This window comes from Cheilinus undulatus, linkage group 21 (genome assembly GCF_018320785.1).
Source record: "Cheilinus undulatus linkage group 21, ASM1832078v1, whole genome shotgun sequence".
Lineage (NCBI taxonomy): Eukaryota > Metazoa > Chordata > Actinopteri > Labriformes > Labridae > Cheilinus > Cheilinus undulatus.
Genome location: NC_054885.1, coordinates 22,133,157 through 22,153,882, shown reverse-complemented (window position 1 = coordinate 22,153,882; position 20,726 = coordinate 22,133,157). Strand labels below are relative to the sequence as shown.

At 39.9% G+C, this 20,726-nt stretch overlaps 1 protein-coding gene across 1 annotated transcript; it reads right to left on the bottom strand.

Moving 5' to 3' along the window:
* Positions 1 to 3,541: 3,541 nt before the first annotated feature.
* gpr146 (G protein-coupled receptor 146) lies at positions 3,542 to 20,512 on the bottom strand. Its single transcript, XM_041778136.1, has 2 exons — positions 20,246 to 20,512; positions 3,542 to 7,687 (listed from the first exon to the last, which is right to left on the bottom strand). The coding sequence occupies exon 2, from the start codon at positions 7,647 to 7,649 to the stop codon at positions 6,648 to 6,650; it is 1,002 nt and encodes a 333-aa protein (XP_041634070.1). The 5' UTR covers positions 7,650 to 7,687; positions 20,246 to 20,512; the 3' UTR covers positions 3,542 to 6,647.
* Positions 20,513 to 20,726: the final 214 nt, after the last annotated feature.

Sequence of the window (20,726 nt, the reverse complement as noted above, 5' to 3'; positions counted from 1 at the left end):
TCTTGTTCTCGTTTTTACATTCTGCTGCCCAATTTGACCCACATTTACAAAAACAACTGTGGGCCAGGAGCCAGTGTGTGTATGCATGAGTGTGTGTGAAATCTGGTTAAGAGCCAGTCGAAACATTTAAAACCACAAGCCAAATGTTCTTGCTGCATAGGTGGTCTGATCTGCATTACTGTACGTTTGACTGAGGTTGACCCTAATACTTTTGGTCTGGCTGAAGCTCTGGAGGAGAAAAACAACATTAAGGCTAATATTGCTCACTAAAAGCTGTGCTAGGTCAGCGTTACCCTATTTGCACAGATTAAATATGATTGTACTCTTAAGAGCTTTTCTTGTTTGACACAGTGCAGGAAACAATACAAACCTAGGGTTTAACACCATTCACGCAGGCAGCATATGTGCTGCTTTTAAACAGACTGTTTAAACCAGTGATTCTCAGGCCTCAGGATCCACCACCATGTCCTTAAATGCATCACAAAACTGTAATTTATTTAATGAAAAATGCTAGTGGCTGGGCCTTTATTTTTCCCTTTTCCCATGATTACATTTAAATTTTGTTTTCTGGATGTTAACCGGACACCAAACACTGCACATCACCACAAACACACCATCCCCACATGGTAGTGGCAACATCATGCTGTGGGGATGGTTCTCTGCAGCTGAAAGCTTAGAAAGGTAGAGGGTAAAATGAATGTGGCAAAATATAGGAAAACCCTGGAGAACAATTTTTTTCAGTATATAAGAGAACTATGGCTTGGAGGAGGATTTATTTACCAGAAAGACAATGACCTGAAGCACACAGTGAAACCTGAAATGGTTAAAAGAAGACAAGGCGAATGTTCTGGAGTGGCTGGGTTAAAGCAAGCGGCAACCTTCGGTCTTAAAAACATGAAGCCAATGCGGAAGTGCAAAAAATTGCTATATTGCAAGTGTCCACTTGAGGCTGGCTGCAGGAACACCGGAAGTTCCGTCACACATGTTAAACAGCTGGTATTGACACACAAAATAAACTGGTTTACAGCCTGGTTCAAAACACCAAACATGTCTCATTAGCTAATGTCTTATTGTGCTCCCACTGTACAGGGTGTACATTTTTTTGTGCCACGGTTGTTTGGATTATATTTAGGATGAAAGCTGATTGGCGCATCTCATTTGATTGACAGATAGACCGTGATTTCAATATGGAAGCCTCCAAGGATTGGCTTCAAGAGCCGTTTGAGTCCAACTATTGTAAGCAGATGACTGACATCACACGGGGTTTGTCCAATTCTTTCTACAGTCTATGGGTTAAAGCCAGCCCATTTATAAAATCAATAAAAGGGTAAAACATCCAAGAGGGTGAATACCTTTTAAAGGCACTGTGTATGGATTAAATGAATACACTTAGGGCTTCTGTACATCATCTTTTTTTTCACCACAACTTTCTTTTCGTGGTAGGTATTCATGGTCTGCTGTAAATGGCTCAAGGACTCACTTTTAGATCCCAACCCAAACCACAATCACTCATGTGTTGTGAATAGTTAAAATTACACAATTGAATTGAAAATGTATTTTAATTGACGAAAAAAAAAACTTTCTTACAATGCTTGCAAAAGCTAGTTAGCTTTGCTTACAGTTTTTCTCAGTTGCTTTGGTACATTTCTCAGATCAGAATTGAAATTCTCAAAACTACTTGTTCAATCTTCACATCATTACGTCACTTGTGCAAATCAAAAAAGCAGTTTCTCATTTCTTTCAGCAAGATCTATCTATCTATCTATCTATCTATCTATCTATCTATCTATCTATCTATCTATCTATCTATCTATCAAGCTGTTGTGTTGTAGATTGCTTTTTTATATTTATTGAACCTTAAAATACATTGGCATTTCCCATTTCCACATGAATACTCAACTCCTGCTGCTTGGCTTCAGGTGTAAGAATCACTATGACATGATAAAGAGAGAAGAAAGCTGATAGAAAATAGTGCTATCCTAGGAAAAAAGCAGCATACCACACTGAATGATGTGGAGACTTAAAAAATACCGTAGCCTGTACTCAGTGCTGTGGAAAAAACATTCACCCAATTCCTGATTACTAATTTTGTTTCTGCTTAGTCAAATCCAGATCATCAAGCACACTGTAATACTAGACAGAGATAACTGGAACTTGAAATACAACATGCAGTTTTCAAATTATGATTTCATTCGTTACGGGTAAAAGCCATCCAAACCTACTTGGCCCCCATATTAACTCATAAATTAAATGTGACTTACCACATCTTTTTGGAAAGCAGAGTCTAATTTCACTAGCCACACTCAGCCCTTAAACATGCCTTTAACAGAACCTGTCTGACAAAATGAAGCAGGCTAAAAAATCTCAAAAGGCAATGCATCATTTCACGATCTAAAGAAATTTAAAATAAACACTAGCCATTGACATCTATTAGTCTGGAAAGAGTTACAAGGCCATTTCTAGGGCATTGGAACTCTAGTGAACTATGATTAGAGCCATTATCCACAAATGGAGAAAACTTGGAACAATGGTGTAGCTTCCCGGGAGATATCAAAATAACTCCAATAGCACATCCACGACTCATCCAGGAGGTCACAAAAAAAACCAAGAACAACATTTACAGACACCTGCAGGCCTCACTCGACGCAGTTAAGGTCAGTGTTTATAACTTAACAATGAAAGACTGGGTAAAAATGGCCTCTATGGGAGAGTTACTGATTGATTTTTCTTTCGTGGCGTGGTAACTTGAAGGATTTAGGACTTGTGAACCTAATTTTCATTCAGGTTTTCCTCCAGGTTTGGAAGAAAAAAGAACTCTGTTATGCAATCCCGTTTTGTTACTGAGGCTTTGTAGGAAATAACTGATATCAGCTACTGCAACATAATAGCCCTGCCCAGTGATATGGTACCTTACCTTTGACTGTGGAGATCTAATTGCAATACATCTTACTAAAAGGCTTGTTTTAGCTCCTTCTTAGAAGCAGTATCACAGATCTCTGAGTGCAGGACTGTTATCAGCTAAAGCCTACACAACATTGTTTTCCTACAGAAAGGCAGCAGTATTGGTCTGTCAGACCCACGGAAGACAAAACAATTCCCAGAATGCCAGGAATGCTGCTATTTTCCTCAGTTTGAGTGGCGTGGTTGTAGGGTCTTGCCACAAGCAATCTGTTGTTAGCGGTGTGGCAAGCGGGAGTAGAGCTGTGGCATCCTTCCCCACTGTCACTGTCACTGCAGCTGAGAGCCTCCCATCAACCTGACCCGGTCACAGCGCTGGAGGGAGGAATAGCTAAAATTTGTGATGTGTTGTTTTACATGCACAGAACCAACAGCAATGTGAGAGCTTATTTTTATATCAGGGACATTCAAAGGACACTCCCACTGAATTATGTTCAGCAAACTTCTAAGAACAAAAAAGGTTACACATAAATTATAGCAAATTATTTTTTCTAAAACAGATGGTATGGCATATGTTCCAGCAGATTTCCACATTATCATATTATCATCTTTCAGCGAGAAAAGAAAGAGAGGTAATGTCCACATTAGTTTATTGTTTAATCAGTCTTTGACTCGGATGACAATGGAGCAGATTACTTACAGAATCTAAATATAAATCTCTCAGAAAATAATACTGTACTTTTGAAAGAGTGTCATATCTTCCTTTTTATCTCTCACATACAATATATACAAATTATTTTGTATTATACAGAAATGCTTGCATACACAGTCACAACAGTATCACATGAAAGTGGGTTAACCTGACTGATGAGGTTTTGCTGTTTGAATAGTTAAATTTATCTGGATATATTTATGGGTGTTTTGACATTGGGTTTATTTTAGATATTAAACAGAACTCGAGGATTATTACTCACTTGTTTTTTCAGTGATGAAAGAGTAAATCCTGTTTAGAAAAAACGGAACTCTGAGCAAAGTAGTGGTTGGAGCTTGTTGTTATATGAACCCCCTTCATCGAACATCATTCAACGTGTGTGCATCGTGCAGTCAGTCGATATGCTGGGGTTGCTTACTATGACCAAGGCCAAATATCTCCTTAAAGGTCTCCACATATTTATGACAAACACGTTATATAAATAAAAAAAACAAAAACAAAGAAAATTTGTGTAATGTTTGCTTAAAAGTTGGGTGCATGAGCTGAGGTGAACTGGTTTGATTTTGCTGTTGAAAATATGCAATTTATTTAGTATGACAGCAACAATGTATTGGTGGAAATAATCAATCATTAGCATGAAAAAACAAAACAACATGATTATGACAGTGCATGATTTGTTGTGCAATTTATGATCAAATATGAAATTTAATTCTCTGAAATTTCATGATCAAAATATGCTCCTGCATGCCTCCTAGGCTCATACCAATGGGAATATAATCTTATTAATGTCATATAATCAGAGAACTTAACAAATATTTGTTAACTATTATATGTTGCTGTCCAGTAAAATGATGGGGGAACTTTTGATTAACAATCTCTCAGTATGAAGCGAGCACATTCATTGCTATAAAGGGCACCAAGTTATGCAATCCATCCATCAGACAGACAGAGAGGCAACAACTTAGTTTGAAACCATTGCTCCTATGACTGCTACTGTTAGCCTACTGATTCTGAATATAAGCATTTGGACTTTGAACTGAGTTTAAACAATGATTAATTGTGCCACTTTCAAGCCTGTTTATGGGGCAGCACATACTGTGTAACATAATGTAAACATACAACGTCAGCTGAAAACTAACAGTATTTGTCAATGGGTGAGTGTAGATACAAAGGTGGGACAACGCAGCCAAAGATTTAAACTTGGAAACTAGTCCATATTTAACTCAAACATTACTGATAATCATAATATGTATGATTAAGTCTGATATGTTAAAAATCTTCATTTTTACATGAAAATCATCAAGTATGTGTTAGTACATCTGGTATAAATCTGCAACTGACAGTGAAAGTGAAGCATACTTGTGAAAAAATCCAATCTACAGAGATAGCATACTATCATTTATTGTTAACAGAGTGAAATACAACATGCCCACTCTAATTTTCTTCTTCAAGTGAATACCCTTCCCTGCTTCACAGGATGACTTAAAGACTGGCCTTGCTTTCATAAAGCAAATACAAATCTAAACTGATGCAGTGATGCCACAGACCTCATGCAAAATCAACCTTTTTTTTCAATAATTGGTGTTTATCACTGTAACTCTGTTCTGTTCTTACTAAGAGTCAGGCAAGGAAGCAAAGCCCCTTTGTTAATGTGTAGAGAACTGTAGTTTAATCAATCTGAGAAGCGCTGCAGTACAAACTGCATCCAACACACTGCTGACTGCCTTGGATTTCTACTTCATGAAGGGTTTTGATGGTGCCCTTGGAGCTGACCCAGTAAGGCCTCATATCTCCAATGAACAAAAATCCCTTCTGCTCTAAAAGTGCTTGTACAATTCAAGGAATGAACATGCCACCTCCTCAGGGCCCCTGTGTGACCCCCATGGGGACTTCACTGACCCTGTGTGGGGCTTCTCTGCGGAGGCACTGCTTCATAAATCTCATACTGGGTTGACGCTCTATCATTATATGAGTGAGCTGACTTTGAAATGAGCTGGATTGCTTACGGTGATGTGATTTCATCTGAGATCACAAGAGGTATACTGGTTATGTGTGAACCCTGAATACAAGCTTCATAGAAGAGATTTATGAAGTTGCGTGTGACCTTGAATGGTTTGGATGATGTCTATTTATGTGTACTGCTATGTATGTTGTAGAGCTTATAAAATATGCAACAATAATCTCTTTTTTTGCCTGTATGTTGATCAAAACCATACCAATGAATGAGAAATCTCTGTGTACAAGTACATACATCAAAGAGGAAAAAACAGCTGTTGAAATAAGGCTACAATTCAGTCAGTTAAAGTACACCATGTGAAGTATAACTATTATGATAATAGTGATGATTCACCCCAACACATTGATGTAAAAGGACTTCTAACTGTAAAAAGGAGAACTGTCTTTTCTTTCAAGTGATTATGGCCTCTATAGTTCTCTTAAGAAACAAAATAAATGACAATTCAAGGTTTAAGCTTACTTGTTCTGTTGTATGTTAGGTTCAAAACATCATGCATCATTCGTAAATAAATCTTTTTTTTGGACTTAAAGTGTATCTAGCAGCATATTGATACTCTACAGTGAATTGTAGGCAGTCAAGCATTAGTCAAAACTTGCACACCGTCAGCAGAATATTCAGAACACATCAGGGAAGCTGCACACACTGCAATGCTGTAGTGCTAATATGTCATTGAATGTCTGTGTGGTTTTAGCTGATTGGGCCATTTCACCACACTCAGATAAAAAACCAAAGAGTCTTAGTGGAGATCTTCACTTGGTGACAGTAATAATAATAGCACTTAGTGGTTTTTTGCTTGATTTGTCCTCTCACTGCAGAGCTGAAAAGATCACATCAAGCTCTGGAAGGTGACAGGAAATTCCACAGTCAGCTACATCGCTCTTAACACACTCCAGAGCGGTGAGGGAGCCCGGTCGGATACTGGCTCTACGGGGGGGAAGAGATAAGTGCCGGCTAGGGCAGAGAGGTTGGATAAAGGGGAGCAGGAGTGGTTGGTTGCTATCCTCCCCCAAGGAGTAGATCTCACGTCACCACTTGCTGCACTGTTGAGCGTTCATGAGAGCAGGACTGGTCTCTGCAGTGCAGCCTCCTGAGAAGCCGCTGAAGCTTGCTGGAGAAGTTTTTGTTCATCTGCCTGTACATGAGAGGCATTGCAAAACTGCTGGAGAAAGCTAGCAGTTTGGACACACATCTAAAGAAGTAATAGGTAGGTAGGTATTGTGCGTTGCTAATATACCCTGGTGCACCGGCTACAGTGTGTACCAGCAGGGTCATGTAGTATGGAGTCCACAGTACAAACTGAACACAGACTGAGGCAAGCAGCAGTCTGTGGATAGAAGGGTCCAAGCGAGCTGAGTCCTGATCTAGAGGTGTAGACTCCTTTCTGATGCGCAAAATGAGCACAAAGGCATAAAGAACAGCCACAGCTGGAACAACGTAGCCGATGAACATCATGATGGCGTCAGCTGCCTCCTTGTTCTGCATTTTTGAGCACTCAACCATCTTAGTGGAGATGTGGTTGCACACGTAGAAAAGCAGCGAAGAGAAACTAGTGAGAACAGCCCCGCCCCAGATGAACCCACACACATGTTTAGTGTTATACACACTGGACATGTAGGTACGAGGCAGCGCCCGCTCTATGTAGTAGTCCAGACTGAGCAGCGTGGTTGAATACATGATGACCAGGGAGGAGATGTTGAACAGGATGAGCAGGGTGATATAGACCTCGTTGTTATACTCCCATGCATGCCAGCGGGTGAAGGTGGAGCTAAGCAATTCCACAGGCGCCACCACGTTGAGCACGAGTCCTGCGATGGCCATGTTGACGAAATAAACATCTGGCATGGTCATGGACACCTTGTTGGAGAGGTTGACCACGACCAGCAGAATGTTGTAGCATAGCCCCAAAGGGAAGCACACAAGGAGGTAGATGATGGAGAAGATTGACAGGATGAGGCCGTAGTCCTGGCAGAGCCGCAAGTCCACGCTGCTGTCCGTCTCATTGTAAACCATGCAGATCCACATCGCGGGGCTCTGACGCAGGCCGAGTCTTAACAGGTCCACTGCAGGGAGAGATAGGGGAGAAAAGAAAATTAGTACAATTTCATAGTTTTATGAACTACAAGTTATAATTAAAGAAAGGTTTACAGACAAAAAACTTCAGATGTATGACTTTTATTTCTGCTTAAATGTTATGTAGGACTACAAACCCCTTGAAACCTGGTTTCACTGCTTTAACTGTATTGTTTCTGAGAACAATACAATCAGGGGAACAGTCTGTATCAGCTAATAAGAGCCCTGCTGACTAAGATCAGCCCATTAGCAAATCACAGCATACACTGATGTCAGAAACTGATGTGTGTATCTGTTGTGCTGCATCATTTTATACTCAATTTCTCATTCAAAGAAGATGTTTTTCTTGGGCATAGTAAGTCATCGATTGCACAAGCTGATTTGTTTTTCCTGTAAAATGTGAACAGATAAATGTCAGAGATGTGGCAATCTTACACCATCTCTGGGAAAGATGAGCAACATTTTGTGTGTTAAACACGTTCTAGTAAATAGGAGGGCGTACTAGCATCACAGTAAATACATCACAGACACATCTGTGCAACTGAGAATGCTTTGTCCTTGAGTTAAAATATGACTGAACATCTCAGGTATCCTTTTCGATAAGGGCTTTTCAATCCTACAGATCCTTAAAATTCAGGAGACTGCTATTTTTAAACACCTGGTATAGAAAAGCAATAACGCACCAAGGGCAAAAATTTTGATCTCCATTCCTGTCATTTTCTAAGCAGAGGGTCAGGATGATGAGGGCCTGATCTGCTGCTCCCAAGCTTTCGGATAAATTTCTGGCATATTTGACATTTTGGTTGGTCAGCAGCATACTCACCCAGAATGAAAGCAGAGTTACTAACAGATTCTACACCTTTAAGGCTTTTTCCAGATTTTTCCCTAAATGGCTGTCAGTATCTGAAAACAATCAGTGACCAACCACAGCAGATCCAAAGGAAAAAAAAAAAAAAAAAAAGATCTACTTCCACTAAGCTTCTATGTTTCCGTTTTTGGTGAAATGTCAGAGATGTGATTATTCTAATTCTTATTATTCAGGCTGAAGTGATGGTGGCATACTGAAGTCCATTGTATTTAATAGTTTCCTCAAAAACAACTCCCATCATGTATGATAGGCGTTATTTTAATAATGCAGTGGGCTAATCATCTTTTATCTCCTTTGTGTGGACCTTTTCAAAAAGAATTAAGATTCAGTTTTCTGATTATTTTACATTGGTCACACTCTAAAGAACTATGGAACATGCTGACACCTCACACAAACATGCAGAAACATATAGGATTCATCCTTCCTGCCCACTCTGCTCCATCCACTGTTTACAGTTTCACTCACATTATGCACATGTTAATGCTAGTGTCTGAGAGAGCTGAAGACAGAGACAACTATGGCACCTGGTCCCTTTAAACCTTTCTTTACATCCTAATGTGTGGACTGTTTACTGTGAGCTTCACATCCCTACACACTGATGACCATAAAATGTCCTGAATAATTTCAATTTTGTGTATATGTTTTTTTCAGGAAAATCTTATTTTGCCTTTCATTGTTTTTAACAATTCCTATAATTTGGGTATACTCAGTGACCCTTTCAAATCTGCAGGTTGGAAATCCAAAGTCAGTAGGCCTACATTTTAGTGTCCAGGTATTCATTTTCTGGTGCCATGGTACCCAAATGGGTACTGATATGTTTGATATTTACTAGTTTCACATCAAAATTCAAATTTTTGGTATCATGATGACAACTCTAGGATAATGTGAGCTGACATTTCTTCAAATTCTTAATACAGTCTTTAAGTGTACGCTTAGCCCAAGAGGCGCATTGTTACAGCTAAAGCAGGGGTTTTCAAAGTGCAGGACAGTGAACCTCTCCCGGCAAAAATATAATTTACCCCGTGGACCCCCACCCCCATAAAAAACATGATTTGCACTATATATTCAAACATTTATGTCTTATCTTTAAGGAATTTTATTTCAACATTTTCATACTTGGTCTGCATGTGTTTTTTAACATCCACCTTTCCCAGGCAATCATAAGGCAATTATTTAGATTCAGTAATTAATTTATTAACATTATGCTCCATGCTCTAATTTAGTGGCAACTTGCTTCTGTGCAGTTGATGCAGGAATGCATAACTGCAGATTATCCTCCACCTTCAGCCCTGCCTGGTACTTGCTGATCATTGCTGATGCAGAAAACCTACCTTTGCAGAAGCTGTCTTGGTGTTTGTGATGCTAAATGTCTCAATTACCTTTTTGCTTCTTGATAAAAAAAACCCCTGGTTTGGTCATGCAAAGCAGAAGTTAGCAAAGCAAATCACCTTTTTTCTTGTGTGTGGTTCTGCACCTCCCCTGAAGTCCTGTGGCACCCCTAAGGGATACACTGAGACACTTAGAAACCCACTGAGCTAAAGATCGCAAATCTCTCCTGCTGCCTTAAATTCTATGGCTAGTGATCACGCATCACAATACAGATTATACATCTTTGTCTTGTTGGCATGAAGTACATTTAATGTATATCAGTACTGTGATGCATTTGAAATGTGAGTAAATCGCAAAAAAAGAAATGAAACAATATTTGAAATTTGTTCCTTTGTCTCTGAGCAAAACTCAGCCCCCTCTGCTATCGAAGCAGACAAGGCCTTGGTAGAAAAACACGTCAGCTATTGTGTGCTGTGTAACATTGTTCATTTCACTTCACTGCATCTGACTGGCTGATATGTTTCACTTGCTTCCTCAGCCTAAAGACACCCTCAAAACTCCTGTCTGAAAACGACCCTTGCCAGAGCAAGTGTTTCATGTTGATGCAAGATTTTTTTTTTTTTTTGCCCATTTTCTCTCCACAAGTAGTTAGATAAAGAAAAACACTTCACTAGATGGACACTTAACAGACTGCTGCAGTGTCACTGCTCTGAGTGAAGCACATGCACCTAGTGTTCAGGCTACACACTGACAGGAGAGCTTGGACACGTGGTGATGGGTAGATGTAAAAAGGGTGAAATGTGAAGCAGGCTCTGGCGGAGGGTTACTGAGGACCTGGAAGGGGGTGGGGGTTCAGGGCAAGGTCAAAGAAAATGATCTTGCACATGTCAGGATGAGAGGAATCGTGATCAAGCTTGATAGAGCCAGAGGTGATGCACTCTTGTAACCAAAAACACTTAAATATCCCAAACATGGGGAAAAAGGGTGCAACATGGCACATAAATTGTTAAATCCCTGATGATCTTGTTTTGATGGGAAGCCATAATTGTAGTTTAAATGGATATGTGATTAATTGTCCAGCACTAGGTGTAAGGGATAAATACTCAATGTTCACTGTTCACTGCAGCATTGATGCTTCCATGCTTGGTTTCAAAGTCAAGGATGTTTAAATTAAATCCCTATCCATATAGCACACAAACTTAAAAAAAAAAACACTGAATTTTCAGGAAACTTCCCTGGTAAATCCCATGGAACAAAGTGCAGGAGGTCGTTTTGTTTTCAGGCGGATGAGCAACAATTCCAGTAAAGGGGAAGCGTTCCTCTTTTCACTTACGTAACACCACTACAGAGGGGCTGTTTTGGCCATAAGCCTCGGACACACACAAACACATACACACATGAGCGCTCAGTCCCTCCTCTGCACTAATCCAATTGGCTGTAATGAGACTATAGTGGAGGCTGGAGCTCAGAGCTGGACTGGAACAGGATCAGGAGGAAGAAAGTGTAAAGTTACACAAAAATGACAGTGGTCAGAGTACTTGTAAACATGGCTCTGTCACATAAGCAGCCTGGTGACTCAGCCTCTATAACAGGCCTTGATAGTAGTGCATAATGAGCCGGGTCCTCTCTAAAGAGATTATTCTTGCCTGTGATCTAGTCTGAAAGATCCTTTTCTTGCCCCTCACTCTGATAACTTAAGGAGAAAATGACTTTAAGAGAAGTTGGCTATAATTAAAGAGGGCATGCTGCTTTGTGGCTGTCTGTCCCCATTCATTAGCACCTGCCATGTACAGACATTTCAGATACCCTTTCATTACCACATCGTCTGGCTGTGCAGACTGTGATAGCTGTAAGATACTGACAGTTCTGCAGTATAAACAAATCATGGGTTTGTGATGTAACAGCTCAAAATATTCTCTCTTCCCAGACAAAACCAGGGGTTAAAATGGGCTAACCTTCTTTATAGAACAGGACTTGGAGACCCAAGGGCCACATCAGGTATCCCACAACTTTCCATCAGACTATTGGTTTAGTCAGGAACACTGTCATCACATATTTCATCATTTTATTGCAAAGTGGATATACAGTTTTCTTTGGCGGAGAAAGCTCTGCTCAAAAGATGCTCCCTGGGTTAGTCAAGCAGCATGCTTTGACTTTCCAGGGAGCGAATGGCTAAAATCCCCCATATGGATAGATCCTGTACATTAATTACAATATGTACTGAATTCATTCAAATTAGTTCAAAAGCAATTAATCTATAGTAGCATGAATCTGAATATGAGTGTGCAACAAGCTTTATGTTATAAAGGAGGAGGCTGGGGTGGAGGAGGTTAAGCTTTGACAGCAGCAGGATGAGCGTGGTGCATCAGGATAAATGCAAACATGGACACCGCTGTGTTGAGTGAAAGAGCTGTGATTGGCCATCAGCTGAAGAGAAAAAATATTTTGCTCTTATTAAGAAATCATTATATTTGTATTTATATTTCATTCAATTTTTAGGCACTAACAGTGAGATCAGCCCCTACTGCCTATCCTGAAAACAGCCACAAGGAAGCAACTGAGATAATTTTTGCTCCATATTTCTGGGGTTTCTCTGCTGTCCATCACTGGGTGTGACACTAGTATGTTGTGTCCTGATTGGTGAGAAACATGTGCAGGAAATAAATATTTTCTTTTAAATCTCAGCCAATTTCCAAGAGCCTGAAATGACAAGTTGATATAAAAAATGGCAAATTTAATTAGTACTGGAGTGATGAGTATGGGTTCATCATGCATCTTATTTACTACTGATGGCAGACAGGTGGATTTCTGTAAAAATAAGTCAAAAGTAATTCCTAATAAAACTGCTTCATTTTTGATTGTTTTTGGGTTTATTTAATAGCTATAAGGATGTAAAGACAAAAGAAACTGTATCATATAGACCATATGTTTTTCCGAATTCAATAGCACACCTGCACCTGTTACTGAACACCGTATTTAATGTTTTCTGTATGTGTTATCTTTAAAAAAATAAAGAACACTGAAATTGATTATATAATGATGTGGCACAGAGGAAATCAAACCCCTTGCCTTTGTTGTGCTATGTTTGTTGAACAGAATTTCAACAGTGAACACTGAAACCTTGGTATTTCCCCATTTACTGACATAAATGTGATATGTACAGTTTTCATTCTGAGTCATCAGAGTCTTTTTAAAAAAAATCAAACTCACATGATTTGACTATTCCAAAGAGATTAGAAAAAATGATGTCAAGATACAGATACCAGATTTAATAGGTATTGCCTGATTACTGAAATGCATAGAAATAAATATCTGGGAACAAAATGTCCCTGCTTACAGTGACTAAAAGGCAAGAAAACACACCAGTGGGGAGTTTGAAGTACTGCATATTTTATATCAGAGTTTAAGCTTAAGCTGTACCACTAGCTTTGTCTTATCTGTGCCAATTCACAGAGGAGCAACTTTTCTGATGTGAGCGTCAAAGCACCAGCTCGGCTCGTTGTGCCAGCAGGCCATGATAGTAAAACCTCTTCGTTTTGCACGCAGCTGAGCAAGAAAAAGGAGATGTGAGAAGAAGTGTCTACATCTGAATCTTTGACCTCACGCTGTGTCTGTTTTCATTCAGAGCACTGAAGACCATTTCAGCTCAAATGCATTTCAGATTCAAATAAAACTGCTGGAGGGGGTGTTTTTGGGGTTGTGTCCAGGTCATATATGCTGCAGAAATAAATAGAGATCAGTTATGTAGTATCAAAGATTTGATTTTGACTTTAACTCAGAGTGACTTTACCATGAGCTGTTGCAGCTTCTATTGGGTGGTTGGCTCTAGTTGTGGCCCCACTGATGACTTTATTTGCTTATTTCACAACAAGGAGTTTTAGAAACTAGGAAAACTGTTACAATCATAGAGGCTTGTTGCGACACCCTGGTTATCCAAAGTGGGTGATCAAGCATTATTAGGAAACATTAAATGGCATATTTAGTCGAATCATGATGCATCAATAACAAGAAAACCCTCTATTACATAATTAAGGGACCACTTTTCCCATTAGAGATGTTAGGGTGAGTTTTTCTCTTCTTAATACTGAATCAGAGACCTAAGCTTGTCCTACTGGACATAGTCTGATTGATCTGCATTATTTAACATAACAGACCTTATTTCAATATTATATTAACATATCAACATAGTATTGTCTTTTGAGTTCTCATATCCACACTTACCTCCTCCTTCTTCTCTCTTACAGAGGCATGTCTCACCTTTCTCCCTTTCTTGTATACATGCTAACAGATCTTGTGCTTTAAAAAGGTTCACTCATGAGTCCACACAAACATATTCCATGTGTTTATGGTAAGACCTGACAGCAGACTGACACTGTATCCGTCAGGGCCGGCTCATCATGAGTGGAAGAGTTTGTGGACAGAAAAGCAGCTTTACGTGTTGTTGTGCACATATTGAATATTGGCATTTAAAAGTTTCCATCCAGAAAAAGACAATCTCACTTTGTCTGGCGTGTTTGGAGGAAAATTCTCTTGTTCTATTTGGGTCAGTATGCTCCTTGATAGAGAGGCTTAAGTGCTGTGAGCAGGGCTACTCAGGGTAAAAGACAAAGCTGTTTGGCAGAGCCCAGTACTCTCTGGCCAAAACTTGTGTATTGGTTTGGGGGGAAATGAGTACAACATATGCAAGGGTGCTTTTCTATGACTCCACATTGATTTGCCAAGAGTGACCCACTGTTGATACAAATCCAGGGCAGTTTGAAAGAGTGACAAGCTCTTATCTTGACTGATGGATCTGCAGAGATCAGACACACATGAGGAATAGCCATAGCAAACAGGCAGAGAGACAGAGATCGGACAGAGACAGATAGGCAGGCAGACAGGGTAGAATGTTGTTAGCTTGCTAAAAACAATGCAGAATCAAGCAACTTAAACTCAGGGAAGACAACTTGGGCACCTGGGCGTGGATGGATTGGGTAGTATTACAGTAATACTGTATCCCGGGGTAATTAAAGATAGCCACAGCATTGCTTTAATTATTGTCATGAACAAATCTGCATAGTAATTTGCATAAAAATAAACACCTTCAGAGTTTGTGTCCATTTCCAGCAGCAGCATTGCTGCCTGTGTGAAGATGCTGTAAGGGGATTAAAGAACCCCTGCTAGTAACAGGGCTAATTTGTCAAATGAATTAACTTTCAAAATAGAACCCACAGCTCAGAAAAGCTCAACCACTGCTGTGATTCCAGAATTAAAATTCCTATTTTCCCCATAGTGGATTTGGTTATTAGCCATACTGTCACAAATATCTACGTTAGACTTACTGCTAGCAAAGTTTGTTAGATAATAATCTCTTTTAAGGGCAAAACATGGTTTGTTTGTGATCTCTGCCCAAAATACCACAGTGCCAACAACCCTGGAGTGTCACAGGGACATCTCTGATTGGTGGGGTCTTTGTTGATAATGCCAATACATGCCGCCAAAGTATGAAGCAGTAAGTAATCAAACTACGACATTACAGCATTATCATTTAAAATTAAAACACATTTAAACACTCTTTCACATAGAGCAGTATAACAAGTTCCTGTAATGGAGCTTGCAGATATTAATACAATCGTGCTGCTTGTCACAGCCCAGTGTTCATAAAGCAAGAACAGGAGAAAGGGTGCATTTAAACCAGAGCTGTTTGGTCCGCTTTAAACAAACTCTGGTCCATTTTCCCAGATAGTCTGGTTCGTTTGGGGTGGTGTGAAAGCTCACATGAAACTCTGGTGCGGAACAAACAAGCAGACTCTGGTCCACAGAGGGTCTTGGTCTGCTTCCAAATGAATTGTGATTTAATATACTCAAATACATATCAGTACCTGGCTTGGCGTCTGTGTAACCGTAGCAACACGTCTTAGTCTATTGCTCACATGTTGGCTCACCTTTTTCTTCCGTGGTGATTTATTCATCTCATGTAAAGAACGGTGCTGGACAGCTCACCGCGGCTGGCTGCTCATTATGCCCCAGTGTATATAAGCAGAAACCCTACGACAGCATAAATTCGGTGTTTTTTCATTGTTTATGTGGAAAAAAAGACTGGCGGACGGCGACACGTTTCCGGTTTCTTCTTCTACGCCTCCCTTTCTTCTGTGTCGCTGTTTGTTTGTGATGACAGCGCCCCTAACGGGCAGATGTTGTGGGTGTTCAGACGGTTTGGTCCGTTTGACCAAGAGAAGTGTGGATGCGAACCAAACCAAAGGAAAGTGCAACGATGTTGCAATTTCCGATCCAAAACGGACCAAGTCCCCTGACTACCAGGTGTGAAAACGTTGCTATTTGCTACGCTGTTACTTGTACAGTGTTGTTTTTAATAACAAGGTGGTAACACTGTATAGTGTGGAAAAAACTGGTGATGGTTGGAGATGGTTAACTGGATGTAGATCTAGGTTACCAGTGACTTTTTAAACATTGATATCAGCCCAGATTTTCACAATATGTGCATCTCAATCAGTAATATTAATTTATTTCTATTCCCTTGTATTGTGAAAACACAGGTCTAGGTATCAGAAAGACAGTGATAACAACACTAAAACATCTCCATAATGTACACAGCTGTGTTTCAGTTGTAGGATTTTCCGATGAAAGTACCCCAAATTGTGGACATTTTGCTAAATCTGATAAAACTCCACGATTGTTTACAGCATCAATGTTTAAGAAGTGTTAGAATACAATGGGATTTGTTTTTTGCTTGCAGCTTCCTCTAAAGCTGCCAAACCTGGAATGACTTTGCTTAGTGAATGCAAAAAGAGGACAACATGAGGAACAGTCATTGTTTGGTGTCTCTCATGGCTTTGACTGCAGTCGTAGACTTGGATAAGCCCCCTCTGAACTTCTTGCCCTGCTCCATGTCATAAGTTGTTATGTTAAATATTCCCCAAGGGTGGGGGGCCCTGCTTCAGCATGTTTCAGCCCCACCAAAAACATGATCTCGTAGCAGTGACGCCCACATGCTTGACGTCTCAGCGTTTTGAAGCCAGATCTTACGCGCTGATGGGAATAGTGTGACATGCTGGGCCCACACCCCTCATATACCCTTCCTGGAATTTACAGGCGTTTCTCAGAAGGTAGAAAGAGTGATGTCACATGATTCGCTGCTCGTGTCAGTCTGCAGTATGTGTGCTGTGAAGCAGCAGCAGAAATATCACAGGAGGAAAATAAGACAGTGCGACTCACTTTTACGCATGTTTTGACTGTGCAGCAATATCAGAGGGAACGTGCAATGCCATCACACTTGATGCATTCCACTCCATCAGTGTAAAATGTAAATTTTAAATGGCTTCACAATGCACAGGTCTTATTTAAAAACAGCCCTTAATCTTTTCTTTTTCCAGTCATTCCTCAGCCGCCTATTATTTTTGGAAAGCAGCCCATTAACTGAGACTATAACAGAGAGATCTGTCTTCAGGTGCTTGCTAATGCCGCATAACATTTTGCAAATTAAAATTACTAAGCTCTCAGAGGGGATTAAAATACTTGACTAGGCATTTAATATAATTCCCCGCAAACCATTATCAGTTTCCAGAGAAATGAGTCATCAAGCTGTACTTCCTTTCCTCTTTTTCTAGAAAATATAACATGCTTTTAAAAAGTGTTTGCATTTCAGAGTTTGCTCCAGATCAACCAGTAACCTTGACAACTGTTCCTCTGTTAATCTACAGATCTTGGGTGATTAACTCTAAAAAAAGTCTCCTCATTTGTTGACTCAAGCCTTTTACCTGTTTTTGGTCAGAATTACTCCATCTGACAAAAATCAGGAGTCAGATTATCAGGTACATATCTTGTATTAAAGATAAGAAATCCTGTTGAGTGAGGGTAACGCCAAGGACAGTCGAGCAGTAGCCAAACAGGGACCAAGCTGTTAAAATGAGGAAGCACAATAAACACAACTATGGTGAAAAAAGTGAATGTGAAGTAAGAACAAATTGTGTATTGTTGCCAAGGCCGCCCATGGAGTGGGGTGGGGGTAAAGGGGAACTCTTTCTAGGGCCCCGCCAAATAGGGAGCCCTCGAAGGTGCACTGTAAAGTTAAGCAGTGATTACCATGTTTTTATATAACATATATAACCTAAATATGAACCTCTCTTACCAAAGCAACAAAAAATACATTTAATTTATTTGTTTATGCTGGAGTATGATATCATATTTTCAAAATGTAATCCTTTATCTTAAAACAAAATTACTTTTTTATTTGGAATGTTAACAAATTGGATGGGAACATTCACTAAACCATCTAGAAAGTAACTGGCAAACTGGGTTAGAAGTAGCAAAAATTGGGGCGCAGGTGGCAGAATGGATAAGGCGCCCGCACCATGTACGCGGGCAGCCCGGGTTAGAATCCGGCCTGAGGCCCTTTACCGCATGTCTCTACCCGCTCTCTTCCCTGTTTCCGACTCTATCCACTATCCTCTCCTCTATCAAATAAAGGCACAAAATGCCCAAAAATAAACCTTTCAAAAAAAAAAAAAAAAAAAGAAGTAGCAAAAATTGGCAGAAATAAGTGGTGAAAAGTGGTTAAAGAGCGGCAAAAATAGGTATCATTTGGTAAAAATACATCAAAAGAGGCAAAAAAGTGGGATGTAATGGAAAATACGGTTTACAAAAGACAAAACTGGGCATAAAATGGTGAAAAGCAGTTAAAAAGTGGCATAAATGGGTTAACAGTGGCAAAAAAGGTTTAAAGTGACAAAGATGGGTGGCTAAAGTAATGGAAAGGAGTTAAAAGTTACAAGACTGGGGAAAAAATTGTTCAAGACGAAAGAAATAGGTTTGGTGGGGAACAAATTTGGCAAAATTTGGCAGAAACAATGAGAATAAGTAAAGGTTTGAATTGAATTAAACAGAATTTTTAAACCCTTTGAGTGTGTGCCAGGTTTTAAACACCTCCCTATAGGTCTTCTACCAAAACAAAAACAAAAAAAAAAAACTATTAATCAGACTTCTTCAGAATATCAAGTTCTAGTGTAACAGCCTGTGGTCAGGCACAGGTCACTGTCAGTCTCGACAGCTTTCTCAGCTTCTTTTAGGCGACATGTTGAACTGTCACGGACATCAACAAAGTCAGAGTTCAGTGGTCAGCACAAAGCAGGCTTACTACCCTTAAGCCATGGCACACATGCCCGTGTCCCACGCGGTCACATGGATGAAGTCTAGGACATTAGGTGGGAAGGTTAAAACTCAGAAAGGTTATAATTGTGAGAGCAATTAGAATAGTTTTAGAATAAATAAATAAACTCGGCCTGACTGGATGCAATGACCATGTTGAAAACCTCATATCTATATACTCTTCTGATAGTATTAATGATTTTAAAAAGTCATTCAAAATCAACCGAAGTTTGTTTTTCAGCTTTTAATGATGTGGTATTTTATGAATGATGATAAAACCCAAGACTGTGCCTTAAATAGTAATAACTCATTAGTTATCTGGTATGGAAGCCTTTAGAGAACATGCATCCATGCACTTTATTTCACTGTGATTTTCTCTGATAGATTTATTTTTGGGGTTTATTATTGTTTTGTGATGAGTTGTTTTCCTGAGATCTCCAGAAAACAAACTTATTACATGAAAGGAAGCATTACTATCCCAAGATATCAAGATAAATATTAAGATGAGACGGTGAGAACACAACTAAAATCACTTTTTTTCACAGAAAACTGGATGAAATTAAATGTATGAAATAACTGATGTCTTTCAGGGCTTCTGTAACCTGAAGTGTTTTTAAGTAATTTAAATCAAGTGAGATTTGCTGTCTTTTTATCAACTGAAGATTGCATAATAAACCGACCTACTATTGCATCTCATTAGTTTCCACTGGAAGATCAATAAGATATGGGCTGTTATTCATGCATGGGTAATCTAACACAACTTTGAAACTACAGCAACTAAAGGAGCTTCTTACCAACTTAAAAGGATTTAACTGATAGAACTTCTGCCTAAGAAAGCTGATCCCGTGAGAAACATCCTCAGGTGTTGTTTTTCCGATAATAAACCAGTCATTAAAACTGGGAAGTTGCTACAGCCTAACGAAGGTGAGTTAACACCGCAGCCTATCTCTTTATTTATCATTGCGGACATTGTGTCTCTCCATCACACTTGACTGCGCAGATCAAAGCGTGGATAGCTGTCACGGCTTCACCATTATTCTGGCATTTCTGCAGCTATTGTTGGCACAACTAAAGCTAAGTTACACACTCATTCCTGGTGGTCTTTAAATGGGACGATTTTACTTTCCAAGCGCTGTAAGGTTAAATTTCAGCGAAAAGGAAAACAACACAAAACAAGTCGAAATGATAGAAAAAGAGGAAAACTCACCAGAAACGTAGCTTTGGGTTTAACCTATGGAGGCATACGGTTTGGATGTAGCATTTCCACTGCCATTTCACAGTCGTTTCATTTGACAAAAACACGTCCAAAAATACGCACTTCGGCTCTCCTCGCGCTCATACAGCCCAAAACCAGAGTAAAGAACCGTTTTACCGCACGTCGGTAGAAACGGACATCCCCTATCAACTTTTCGGACGAGGCTTGTTCTGAAAAGGGGCCGTCCGTTTGAGACTTTACTACTGCTGGAGTGCTGCTGAGCCCCACACTGTGTACACACGTGACCCTCCCCCACTGTCTCCTCGCTCTGCTCTTTTGCCTTTGCAGCTCTACGTTCGCGAGGCCCGAACGGCCGTTCTCTGCTCTGATTGGCCGAACGGCGGGGAGGTGGGGCGCGAGGGACACCGAGGGGAACGCATACACACACTCACACAACCATAGCAGGCATACTAGCTGAAGAGTATGGTGCATT